General features: G+C 47.0%; 1 protein-coding gene across 3 annotated transcripts in view; it reads right to left on the bottom strand.

Annotated features, from left to right (window-relative positions):
- BCL11A (BCL11 transcription factor A) overlaps nucleotides 1–13,136 on the bottom strand; it is a 133,691-nt gene extending 120,555 nt beyond the window's left edge. The window contains exons 1-2 of one of the 3 annotated variants that reach the window (XM_086927490.1): nucleotides 12,211–13,136; nucleotides 5,110–5,439 (exon numbers count right to left, since the gene is read on the bottom strand). In XM_086927490.1, the coding sequence (XP_086783616.1) occupies nucleotides 5,110–5,439; nucleotides 12,211–12,265 (385 nt within the window). In that variant the 5' untranslated portion in view covers nucleotides 12,266–13,136. The remainder of the gene's footprint in view (nucleotides 1–5,109; nucleotides 5,440–12,210) is intronic. The other 2 variants (XM_086927489.1, XM_086927488.1) reach the window with 2 other exon arrangements.
- Nucleotides 13,137–13,709: the final 573 nt, after the last annotated feature.

Raw genomic sequence — 13,709 nt, 5'->3', positions numbered from 1 at the left:
ATCACAAAAGTAAATAAGGACGAAGGTCTTTGATAAATCTCATGGCTCTATCTTTTACCATAAAGGGAAAACAAGCTGGTAACAATATGAGCAGCACATACATGTATTTTAGTGCTTAGAGGAGAAGGGGGCATGACTCATTAGAGGCTCCCAACACTGACCCAGCAAGTATATGAGATATTACAGTCTCCACCTGGATATAACATTTAACAGTATGTATATTTAAACATACATGTGTAGGCAATTGTTTTGCAAATACAAATTTCATTTCGAATTTATATGTCAAATGTATCTATTGGAAAAAAGGGTGCGATTGATGCACCCCAACAATCTGGGAAAGAATGAATTGAAAAGACTATTTTAAAGGGACAGGTGTGCGTCTTCATGTTCAGAAAAAAAGGAGCACGGCTTCAGTCCTCGCTCGCTTCCTAATTGCACAGTCATACAATAGCATGGAGCCATTATTTCTCAGTGTTATCAGCATGTTTTTCTGCAGTTAAGAATTAAATTACTGCCACATGCCTTTGCTATTTATGAGTGAGAATCAATCATTCAAAACTCAGAAAATAACAGAAATCTTCCAAAAAATGGTGAAGCAGACACAAGGAGACATGCGCAGAACGTACACAAGAAACTAATTCCCAGAATGCACTTTTTACTTAAGAACAGTCTACTGATGATGGACCCTGGGATAATAAAGTAAAATTATCAATGCTAAATAATCGACACTGAGCATACTTTTAACCATTCTACACCATAATCTAGTTAAGAATACCTTGACAAATGGACTTCTTACATACAAGGCTGTTTTAGCATTTGTTTTCCCTACATATTATTAGTGTGCGAGAGCCAAACCTTTTTGTTGTTCAATACTAGCAATAGGGCGGAAGCTCAACTGGGGGTAGTGCTAAGGATGCCGATGGAGGATTAATAAGGAAAATCTACTCCAAGATCTACCACATCTAAATAACTGAAAGAAGCCGGAGTTGCCAGTTGGTATGCTGTGTATGTGTGCGAGTTGTGTGAATATATGTAGATCTACTGTTATATGCTGCAGTGCTCTGAAGCAGTTTCAGAGCATGCAATAACAAATGACACGCACACATGTAGGCTGTATGCCAATCATCCGCTCCCTCCAAGGCCCTGGCATGCGTATAACGGGGACTGAAGAAAATATGTTTCGTCCAATCGAGTCTCACAATCTGTCCGCTGGTTTAAATCCAGCACCATATATGAGTGTCCTTACTTTTCAATGTATAGCAATTATTTTCAAACAGATTGTGGACAATCATTACTGAAGTCTCATAGAAGTAAGCACGCAACAATTTTGTGCAGAGAGACTGTGCAAAGGAATAGACAATTGAAAAGAAAACTTTATATATAAGGCTGCCTGTTCTCCTGGCTACCAATGACACCTCAGTTATAAAATAAATAGGTGCAGTAGATTGATAATGTGTTTACAACTGAATGATTAACTGTCAACATCTGCCAGCTTAAATGGTTACTTAAAAAAATATATATTTACATCCCTACGAAAGACCTAGTCTGTGTGACAGGAGCAGGAACAAAAAGGAGTGGCTGCCCGGGATTGGGGGTCTTTTGCCGCCATCAAATGAAGCGACTATTATTTTATCCTTTGGCATCTGCTATTCGCGACGATGCATTTTCTGTCAGTGGCGCATTTCAATTGAGGGTGAAGCGCGTCCTTGCCCAAAAGATGCTATAAAATCAGAGCTGGCACAATGGCCTCACGGGCTGTCTCTGCCCTTTCCGGTGCGGCACCAGCGGACGGCGCTCCCTCCTGGCTCAGATCTGTCTGAACTGGGTGTGGTGCCAGTCTGCCAGCCTAGGGCTCCACTGCAAGGATTCCACTCCTGTTTGCATTCTACTGTTTTCTGTTAACTGCACAGGTATGTTAATTTCCATGGCACCTATGTCTTGAAATATTGCAAGCGCATGGGTAAAGAACGAATGTGCTAGCGGCCTTTTTAAATAAATATAAATTTCCTGCCATGGCACTCATTGCATGGTGCAGCCTGATGGTGCCTTGTGGTGTCTGCCATGTACACCAATCATTCCGGACTTACTCATCCCACAAAGTCCCTCACTGAAATTTACACTAACAAATCCTATTTGTAAAGACCACACAGAGGTCCCCCTGCACCATTTTAAAATGTATTGAATAGCAAGAGTCAAACCAAGTGGGCAGCATGCTGCCTTGCTTTATGCAACAAAAACAATACTTGTCAATCCGGTTCATCTGTAACTAGATTACACACATGCCAGATATTTCTATCAAGTGAATGACCAGAGGAAGAGATTTGTTCTGCTGCTTTTTTAACTGGCACATATTTTTCTCTTTTTTAGCGAGTGTATTTCACTGACTTTACAACTGCACATATTTCTAGTGGTAAATGGATTTCTCGTAATCTGCAACGACAGATATTTCTGTTGGTAAATGTATTTATCTGACTACACATTGTACAGATGTGTATCTGCTCCTTTTAACAATAAACTGAATCAAACATAAATTTGCGTTTGTGTGTTCAAAAAAATACACACATATTTCACAATAGGAAGTATGAAAACTGCATTACAAGACCTCAAGAAATGTTTCCTCTTTCATCTTCCTCACAAGCACATTAAGCAGAGCAAATACGGATGAGTTTAAAAAAATGCCACAAATAAGTTGCTGTCGCTTCCCTTCAGGGAGCAGTAATACAACCAACACCAAATCACAGGGCACCATGTGCAGCAATCAACGCCCCAGAGAACCCCGAACATTCACTGCTGGCAAGAATCAAAAGGTTTGCCTTCTGTGCCAAGAATGTCTCTCAGTAATGTGACACAGGCGCCTATTCGATTCCACTGGGGGCCAGGGGAACAATGTGACAAAATACTAGACCCCGAAAAAAAAAACCCCTAATAATTAGCAGAGTGAAAAAAGCAGAGTTCTTTTCTCTCTGCAGGACTTTGACCATCCACTCAATGAAAAGGGCACTCTTAAAATAATGCTGTTGAGCACTGGACATTGTGAATATTTCAATTTCAAGATAGAAAAATTAAACATCCTGCCAAGTTTCTGGTCAATGCAAAGGCTCTCTAGAAACCCTAATTATTACTTACAACGATGTCATATATCTCACCACTGACTTCAAGACACAAGAGCACTGCAGCTCACCTCCCTACCACACCGCCCTGCCAGTCTCTGCATCGAGAACCAAGAATCTGCACAACTGCAACGTAGCAATGGACCTGAACACAGTTCCCCTCTTGCATAACTCTTTCACAGTCCTGTGCCCCATGCACATGACCTATTTGGGGCCGTGGCAAAGAGCGTGCTTCCAATTCTTGCTTGACAGCACTGTGTTATGTTGTTTAAACAGAGCTGTCCAATATGTAAATACAATGTTACATCACCCTAGTGCTACTCCATATTTGGTGATTTAGAAGGGCTTTCGGATCTCTGAGGGCCTCAAATCCCTTCTGCCAGGCGCTGGCTTCATTAATCATGCCCTACACTCTCGTTCATGTTCCTTCAAATCGCAGCAGCGCATGGAAATGGTCACTGCCATGCACCACTCTGCGAATCGAGGGTAAAAAAACGCCTGTAAAACTCCATACTGCAGAATGGTGACGTGTAGAGTGATATATAATATCTGTTTTTAAACAGATCGTACCGTTAAGTGACCCCGCTTGAGCATCTCAAACCATTAAATAAAAAAATTAAAAAAAGATTATCTACATTGAGTGGCTGGTAAGATGTACAGGAACTTTAAATGGCTGCTTTAATTTTAATGGCTGCTTGTAGATAAAAAAGCTGGTTGCCACGTCACTCACACTATCGCAGGTAAAGTTTGTACCTCGATTCAGTGAACTATAAATTATGGTACATCTTCTTGATTTGGGTGTCTGCATGAAACCAGGTCCGTATTGTAGCTAACCAAAAGGCAACAGAAGCATATTAACTAATATTGCAACATCTGAGGCCAGAATAGACATGTGTGGGGCTTTTGTGTCCTGGCTTAGCAGAAAGTTGTATCAACTTTGAAAAAGCATTTGTGACAAATCAGAGAAAAGAATGGAAGTGGACTTTAAATTGTGCCATTTACAGCTGATTTCCTGTGCATTAAAGGTTTTTTTTTTGTTATTTAGGCATTCCCTTCCCACAATGACTGGAAGACAAACGTCATGTGAAGTGATCGCTTATTTACCCACAAGCTTCAATCATAACCTTCCCTTCGGATTGACTGATTCAAGAGAGGCATCGTTCGTATATATATATATATCTGAACATTAACACATTTTGCTAATTTCTGGTGCCAGTAGATGACATTTGTGCACCCAGACCACTTTCACGCACAGATGGCTTTGCAAACCACAAATAAAATCAAGATGCATCTGTCAAGACCACATCAGAAGCATGAGAGAGAGGGAGAGAGAGAGAGAGAGAGAGAGAGAGAGAGGGAAGCATTTATCATGTTGGTGAAGAGACCGGCTGCACCAAACAGCCCTTCCTGTCACACCAACCTTTGGAAATTTCCAACATGCCCTTAAACTTTTCGACTGAGCATGTCTGTGCGCTTCAGCGGCTGCCCTCTCGACTCTGGCCTGGCCAGACGAAAATGGCATCTTAAAGTCAAGGTCGGTGGTGTCACTTTGCCACAGGGCTATGTTTAATTACAGTCCATGCTGCTGACAGACAGTATGGATCTAAGGCTGGGGAGGGGGAAGAGCTCTCTTAACCCCTTCAGCGCAGAGTTTGGAAAATACGTGTTCTGCAGACAGATCTAGCAAGTGTCAACGAAGGAATATACTTTGCAACATGCAAAATATGCATGGCCTACAGGGGAGTTACTGTGTAGCAGTCATGTCAGTAGCGTCCAGAGTGGACTAGTATGGCTAGCACATGTCAAGTAAGACCAAAAAACACTGCCAGGCCAGGCACCTGCTTGTAGTGTCCACCTCTGTCAATGCTGGAAAGTTATTGCAGAACATGACAACATGCGCCATTGTTTGGCTGCCAGGGCACTTACAGTGGACCCTCATCAAAACACATTAAGACAAGTTAATGGGGGAATACATAAGCATTTGTGGGCTTCATTTTACCTGGCACATGCTCTTGTTTGGGGCAGATTCCTCTGGACGACGTCGACAAGCAGTCGTCGTCCTCCGGCGTGACTTGGATGCCAACTTCCACAGGTTGGACCACCCGCTTGGGCTCGCTGGGTGAGGGCGACGGTGGCTTATCCACGGACTTCTCAAGGCAGAGGCTGGCGCTGCATTGTTTCCGTTTGTGCTCAATAAAAATAAGGATGTCGGCCAGTGGGAAGTTCATCTGGCACTGGCCGCAAGTGAGTAGGTCCTGGTCCCCTTCGGGCGCTCCCAGTGTGCCGTGCTCAGGTTCGTCGTCAGCGAGAATGGCTTCGAGAGGCTCAGCTGCAGTGGGAAGAAAGCATACAGAAGAATCATCAGAACCCTTGTGTAAGAAAGGGAAAAAAACAAGGCAAAGAAAGCTCTACTACACTATGTACCTCGTGGTCTCTGCCCGCGCTCCCATATGATGTACACACAAACGCAGTCACAGCTGTATATGCCAGGGATCACTGGAGTGATTTTTTATGCTGCCTCACAATTATAGATGGCAAAATCGATTCATTAAAGCAGAAAAGAATCGTACAACACATGTAAATAAAAAATACTCTTGTTCAAAATGTCAAGGAATGCACATCAATCCTCTGCAGAACGGCTGTAATTGTTTTTAAGTTTCAGCAAGAAAGATATTACAGTTGACCTGTGCAAGGCCTTGATCTATGCAAAGGGAAATAACTAGAACCTCACAAAAGTGTTTTTTAAACTGAAACCAAAATATACAAATTCACGAAGACCAGAACTCTCATGCTTGCATTAAAAAAAGGATTCTCTGAATGAGCATTGCTATGCTGAATAGACCGCTACATCATTTTCTTTTAATATCCCTTTATCGTGGCGATGGGAACCGAAATGTTAAGGCGCTTATATTGAACACTGGAATATGTGCTTAGCTGCCATCATGTGTGGCACAAAAAGACAGGCATGTATTATTGTGCATAAGCAAGCCTAGTCTGTGACATTCAGACTTCTGAAAATTGGACACCGGAGGAGAGTACTTGGAAAGGAAAGGCAGTTTGTTATTTAGTTCTCACTCAGGAATGCCTCAGTTCTTCCAAACATGTCAGCACGAGTACAGGCCAACAGGCATCAGACAGACCTTCTGAAAACTGTAACTCTACACCAGCAAAAGAAAGTGTCTTCTGTGAGAACTACACACCTCCCCTGACAATGTTCAAAGTAGATTGCAACTTTTCATTTCTGATCCAAAAATCCCTAACTGGGAAATATCTTTATGCAGTCGCTGAAAATTAGCACCAGAGAATGCTACATCTTAATTTCCTGCTGGATAAGCTTACATACCTAGACTCAATGTATTTCACTTTGAAATGTATTGGTGGTAGCCTGTATTTTCAATTTTCTTTAACCTATTCTGACTTGAGCTCTATGTTCATTATAAAATAAAAGATGACCATAAAATAGTGATGGTCTTAAAAATAAACTTTAAAAGACCTCAAGGACACCACTGATGAAGGACGGTGTGGTGGTGCAGACCTAGGCAACATTCAATCAGCCTGACCTTCTTTAAGAGGCTAGCAATTTCACAATGTAATGAACTTAAAGCCACAGAGAATCAAAAAATAGATTTTAATTTAACAGCCGAATATTGGAATGACTCCTGATACACTGCAAAAATCTGGTAAACGCAGGTTACAAGTGACTACACGAGCTGACTATTGAAGGGAAGGGAGGGGTGCTACGGGGGGATCTCCCAGATGTGCAGGGTAAAATAACATGAAGGAGCCCCCAGCTCACCGAGCTGGAGATTCAACTAGGGCACGTCCACTCTTTCCATCATCTCTTGCCTCAAGTGCCACTCTCCCCTTAACATTAAGGTCATGCCAAGGAAGGTGAGGTTACAGAAATATCCTGTTCAGCATAAGAGTGGATTGGACAGGGTCTGCCGACTTACTGACCAACTAATTCTCTGCCATGCCTCTGGCAGAAATTAGGAGTGCATTGAACTGGCTCACTTCATGAAATGATGCTTTGAACGCCACTGTCTTCTTTTCATCAATTAAAATACAATAGGCAATTGGATTTTACAGCTTTTTCCTATCTGTACAGATGTAGTGGGTAGTTAAAGATTTTGACATCAAGATCTACATGTGTGTGTGTGTGTGTGTTGATAGACAGACAGACAGACAGACAGATAGATAGATAGATAGATAGATAGATAGATAGATAGATAGATAGATAGATAGATAGATAGATAGATAGATAGATAGATAGATAGATAGATAGATAGATAGATAGATAGATAGATAGATACATAGATAGATACATAGATAGATAGATAGATACATAGATCTGGTATAAGAATACGTCTATAGGCATACATATAAACAGCCATGCTTATATTTACATATACACACAAACACATACGCGGGTTTGTGAAATACAAATCTGAACACTGCAGTGAAATAAAATCTGCCTTTAAAATGATAAAACATCTATTTAGATCGTCTTATTTTAGACCCTGTCCAAATCAACGTAACATGTCGCTCTGCGGTTCAACTGGGAAGCAGCAGTGGGCAAACAGGACTCCTCTTGTTACAAGCAGGCATGCAGGGGTTAATATGCAAGGCAACACACCAATGTCCCTAGCAAAACCCGCTGCATGGAATGACTGCCTTGATTTACAATGAAAATCAGGAAATGAAGTGGCAATTCTGAGACTGCCAGCCACACCTCCAACAGTTCATCCAATTAATTTTACAGGAGGCAAAGTTCTTGAAAATAACAAGGGGATCAGGTGCACAGAGGCAACACCCGCACCCCCGGCGTGTTCAAGACTCTTACTGTAATATTCCTAATTGACATAAATGACACCTTGAAGATGTGGGTGCATATAATAGCCTGAGAATTCACAGGAAACCGACAATCAGACAGGCAAGAGATAGACTGGCAGATGTTCTAAAATTGCTAAATATTCCTTGGCGTTCCCACTGCTCGCAAGTGGCCAAAAGGGTCACTATTTGAAGAGTGTACCTCTACTGGGCCAAGTGATCCCCCCAATTTGACACAGTCTTAAAATATCTGTACTCTCGTACGTAGGATGAATTGGAGAGGACACTGAAATGCAGGCATGCCTGCCCCTACAGAAAATGCTCATGAGATATGGGAATGCATATACGTGAATTTATACATGTAAACCATATGCATTTGTCCACATGCGCAATATATAGCAGTTTATGCCTTTTACATGTTCACATATATCTGTGAATGTATATTTTACTCGACAGATAAAATGCGTTTGACTCAAAACTATATAAAAAAAAAGCAGAGGTTGTGAGGGCGTAAAGAGCTTCAGCTTGGACCAGCCTCGCGGTTTCCCCCATACGGAACCATCCCCTCGCACTGCCCTGGTCTGCACTGCATCCCGAAAGGGCGTCCTGACCGAATACCTGTTTATTTTTGTTTCCACACACAAGCCTTCTTAGGGGACGGGGGCCTGTGTTCCTCGGGAAAGGCAGGGGTAGAGGGATTCTGGCACCCTTCACCGAGACTTTCCAAACACGTGCAACGAAAAGCAGACATGTCAGTCAGGCAACAGCCAGCCTCTGTTTAATAATAGGAACCCTGTTTTTCATCTTCCGGTGACAATTCTAGCCAGCCCTTCCAACATAAAGAAACGCGCAGGGAGTTCAGGTTTCGAGTGCAAAAAAATAGGTAACCAAAATTGCATGTGGGGAAATAAACAGAGGGCATGAACCCTTTTTGCCACTTCGCCAGGCAGGGCATTTTTAGTGTTTAAGGAAGGACTTGTACGTAGTTCATAGAACACTACAGTGCAAATAAATACAAAACGCGAGGCGCTATGATCATTGCTGGGGAACCAACAATCGGTTGGTATTTAAAACGAATTTAATTTGGATGTTATTAGGCACCCAGGCTGTTTAATATGTATTTTATTTTATGTGCCATATTTTATCAACAAGAGATTGTTTTGCGCTACACTTAGAGAGCACAGTGCATGTCAAGAGAGCTTCTACCATCCTCCAACGCTGGACGGGCCGTGCTCTAAGAAAAGTTTTTCCCCCTCCCTGAAGTCAAAAAATTAAGAACAAAGGGGTGGGGGAGGGGGAGCATCAGCAGCCGAGCCCCTCCAGACAGGGAAATTATGAAAATGAAGGCGAGCTCAGGAGGCGAAACCAGGTTCAAGTTCGTCCGCGTTTGTTGATCTCCGTGTGCCTCCTAGCGGCCGACGGGGGCTGCGCCCTGGCGCTGACAGCCAAGGCTGAGCCAGCCTGCAGACCGGAGGCATGGAGATCAGAGGAAGAGGGCCGTGCAAACACAGACCGGCGGGGGGGGGGGGGGGGGGCAAAACAGAGGCTAGGGCGGCTGCAGTGCCCACCTGGTGACAGATGTGCCAAGGTGAAGCGATTCTGGGGTACTTCCGTGTTGTTTGAAACGCACTGCCCGAGGACAGGATGCGGAGGCGTTCAATCCAATTAAATAAGTGCTCCGAAGTGACCTATGTGACGTGCGGCGCTTTGCTAAAAAAAAAAAGACAGGCAGGCAAGTAGTGCGGGAGAATCGCGTGAATGTGGAATAAAAACCGCAGATGCATTTAAAGGTCCCTTCTAGAGAAAGCATCACAAACCGAAAAGGGAGAAAATTACGAACACTAGGGTACAGGAAGAAATGCGACAGCCCCCTTTTAAAACACTTTCTCCAAGCAGACCCTGTGAAGAGGGTCCAGGGCCGGGCTGGATGGTGCACGTTTTAGTCACAGGGAGCCCAGCTATCTGCTGCGTCCCGGGAATGCTCGCCTCTCCCGTTGCGTTTGACCGGGGAGCTCCGGCTAGAGCAGCCCTTCGGGCATCGCTGCCTCGCCTTTGTTTTTAGCCCGCGTCCAGGCAGCGCAGGGCCGAGGGACGGTTCAATCCCCGGCAGGTAAACACGAGCGGCCCCTGCGTGCACCCGCCTCCCCGACAGGGAGCTGTCCTCTGCGCGGGAGGGGGGCGCTCTCCCCCGCCTGTTGTCGGAGGCTCTGCCGCGCGCACGCGGTGCTTGTAAACATCCACACGCCAGAGTTTTCCCAATCAAAACCCGCTTCCGAGCTTTTTTGAAATTCTTCCAAAAAATAGTAAAGAGGGGGAGGGAAGCCCTCCGCGGGCAGCGGCGGCCGTGTCAGCTCCAGGAAAGCGTTTTCAGGGCCCGTGTTTTCTTTTGTTTAGAGTGATTTTTATGCAACACTAATAAACACATGTGGTGTATTTCTCGTTGGTGGGCCTGGAGCTCTCTGCCCGGTTCTACCCGGCACCAGACCCCTTTGGAAACATCTCGCGTGCAAAGTCAGAGGGATGAACCCTCTGAGGGAGCTGGGAGCGTGTACCACATCCCATCGAGGCTGCCATAGACATGCTACAACAGGTAAAGAGTTACACAGAGCAAACACATAGGTGCATTTTGCAAAATGTGTTCAGTTCAGCCTGCAGAAAGCGCCAGATATCCAGTGCAAATTATATCACAGCAAGGGTGAACAATGCGAAAGCTTTTATATGAAAGGTGCACGTGGTGCAAAATGCATGCTAGTAAAACTGTACAGTGCACACAGCATTCAGGGGGAACATGTAGAGTGCAAAAAGCACTCATGCGAAGAAGAATGCTACAAAAATACGAAGCAGACCAACGTGTATCATATCACAGTGCAACAGAAGGCGCGTGGTGCAAAATGTAGCCACGTTATGGTGCTCGATTCAAATGTATTCCAGTAAAAGAGGCATCTAAGTAAATGTGAGCAGAGCAAAATGTATGATGTACAATGAATCCAAGTGTGCACACAGCGAATCAAGCTGCATGGTGCAAAGTGTACCAAGAGAGGGTAAATATTTCAAAATATTCTTAAGGAAAGATGCTTACTACAAAATGTATGTAAGTGAAAGTGCATGCTGCAAATGAATCTCAAGGAAAACGTTGCAACTATGCTTGCATGGAAAGTTCAGCACAGCCAAATAAAATGGTCGTGCACAAAATACGATACAGGAAGGTGCGCATATTGGGCATTTTAAGTGAAGGGTGACGCACTGCTCCGATTCTTTGCATGAAGTGTGCAACGTGGGGAGCTGCAGTGAGCAAATGGCACCGGGGCTCTCTCGTTCTGCACGGCTGCAATGCCTAGTGAGAAGCCCGGAGGAGGCCGGCTATTCCGGGGTCACCTCGAGTGCCACAGCCGTTCCTTGGCTGCCCCTGAGCCTGACCGGGGAGAGAAGGGCACCGAAGCAGAAGGGAACCATCATGCTAAGTAGTAAAAGGATGAAGAGAGACAGAAGAGCCGAGAGGTGCGAGGAGGAAGTAAACAAGTTTGTTAAAAAGAAAGTCAGGTTTCTCTTTCCGCCTTGCAGAAGGGAGGCACGGTACGGGTTGTGTGCACGCTGCAAAGAGCGCATGGAGCGAGGACAGCGCTAGAGGCGCAGAGATGGGGGCCGAGGGAGTTGTACTATACAGAGGGGTGCGATGCAATGAGGGCTGTGATACAGAGTGGGCGCGGGAGCACCGCGGAGAAAGCTACCAGGTACAGCGAGAAGTGTAGACACTTAGGATGCGATGAGGGAAATCCAGGTGGGTTCACTGAGCCGTAGGGGGCAGAAGGCAGAAAGATGCACGGGTAGCCACGCAGACAGGTACACAAGTGTCAGAGCTCAAGAAGGCACCACGAGAGAGCTGTGGAGAATGGTACAGGATGAAAGTTAAGGTGATGGAAGTAATAAAAGTATAGTCAGAACAACAGATTCAAATGTACAGTCATAGACGGCAGAGAAGGGGGTGCACAGACAGAAGAACACAAGACAGAAGCAAAACACAGTGACAAAGGAACTGTCAGAAAGAGGTGGAGAAAAAGCACTTTAGCACAGTTAGTTACAAAGATAAAAGTGCGCTGGCAAGGATTCGGAGAGAGGTTGCAAAAAAAGTACAGCAACACAGAGGGGCAGAGAGAAAGGTGCAGAGGTAGGCTGAGAAGTAGGCTGAAAGATGCACAGAGTGCTGGAAGCGCTGCACAATACACAGAGGCAGGGGCACAGTGCCCGGGGTGCCAGGAGAGCGCGTACTCACGTGTGAACTCCCGCTTGCTCAGGTGCTGGGGCTTGCCCTGCTTGCGGCGAGACATGGCTGGAGCCCCGGCTGCGGCTGTCCTGGGCGCGGGCGGTCTGGGGGGCGCTGCTCACACGGGGTCGGGGGCGGCGGGGGCGCTCTCCCGGGCGGCTCGGGGCGGCAGCCTCATCCCAGCCTCCTGCCTCCGAATAAACCAGAAATAAGACAAAGATGGCGCGGGCGGCGGGGCAGCGCCATCCCCCGCTCCCGGGCTCTGTGCGGCGGTGCGCCTTCCTTTACCTCTCTCCCGGGGTCGGCGGAGGAATGAGAGGCAGAGAGAGCAGAGAGGGAAGAAGGGGAAGAGAGGGAGGTGGAAAATATGGCAAAAGCCCCCTGAGCTGCAAGTTCAAGTGCGGACGTGACGTGCCCGCCGCCCGCCGCCGCCAGCGCGAACTTGAACGTCAGCCTGGGCTGAGAGGACAGACCCGGGGGGAGCGGGCCGGGAGGGGGCCGGGCGGGCAGGCAGGAGGGGGGGCACGGGAGGGAGAGGAGGGGAGGGGCCGCAGCGCCAATGGACAGCCGCCGGGGGCCGGACGGGGAGCCAGGGCCTGGGAAACCAATGGACGGCAGAGGGGAGGAGGCAGGGGCGGGGCGGAGCGCACACACGCCCGCACGCACGGGGAGAGAGGAGCCGGCCTGCCCAGGAGAGGGGCTGAGGAGTGACCAGGGGGTGGCAGCCACGCCAGGGAGGGTGTGGGGGGTGCCAGGCTGGCCCAATGGTTGGAAGGGGCCAGAGGCGCCGGGGAGGGCAGAGCCATCCTTGAGAGAGAGAGAGGCGCGGGGAGGGACAGCCTCAGGTGTGCAGGGAGGGCACAAGTGTCCGTGGGCTGGAGAGAGTAGAGCAAAGGGGCAGGAAAGGGAGCCTCGAAGGCTGCACGGCGGTGAGTGGAGGAGAGACAGACCCGGGAGAGGAGAGCGCACGCGGAAGAGAAGACGAACTGCGCGCGGAGGCAGAGGAGCCGCGAGAGAGAGAGGAGGGGGAGGACAGTGAGGAGAGGGAAGGGCTTGGAGATGGGAAAGTGCCAGTGCAGCCCCGAGCGTGGCTGAGGGAGAGGAGCAGCGCTGCCAGGGACAGGTGGGGAGGGATGGGGCAGTGACCAGGACGGGCGACTAAAGAAGGAGGAAGTGGCCTCGGGCAGTGTGGGGAAAGGGTCAGAGACAAGAGAGAAATGGACTGAGAGATAAAGAGAACTGAGGAAGATGACCTTAACGGAGCAAACTGAGGTAGACACGAGAAAGCCAAAGAAAGCGAGAAAAGGAAAAGAAACGAAAGTTAAAGAGAATTTGGAACGGGAGCAACAAAGAAAAAAAGAGAAACAGCAGGGGAGAGCATGGCAAGGAGCGATGAGGTGGGGGTGACAGCGCTGAATAGGAGTGTGCTACTGTGAGTCTAAGCAGAGGGTGTTATCTGAGGCGAGCAGGGTGCCGCGAGAGAGGAAAGCCCCCTTCCTTGCATCACA

This window comes from Lissotriton vulgaris, chromosome 6 (assembly GCF_964263255.1).
Source record: "Lissotriton vulgaris chromosome 6, aLisVul1.2, whole genome shotgun sequence".
NCBI classification, from domain to species: domain Eukaryota; kingdom Metazoa; phylum Chordata; class Amphibia; order Caudata; family Salamandridae; genus Lissotriton; species Lissotriton vulgaris.
This window is presented reverse-complemented; position numbering and strand designations above follow the sequence as displayed.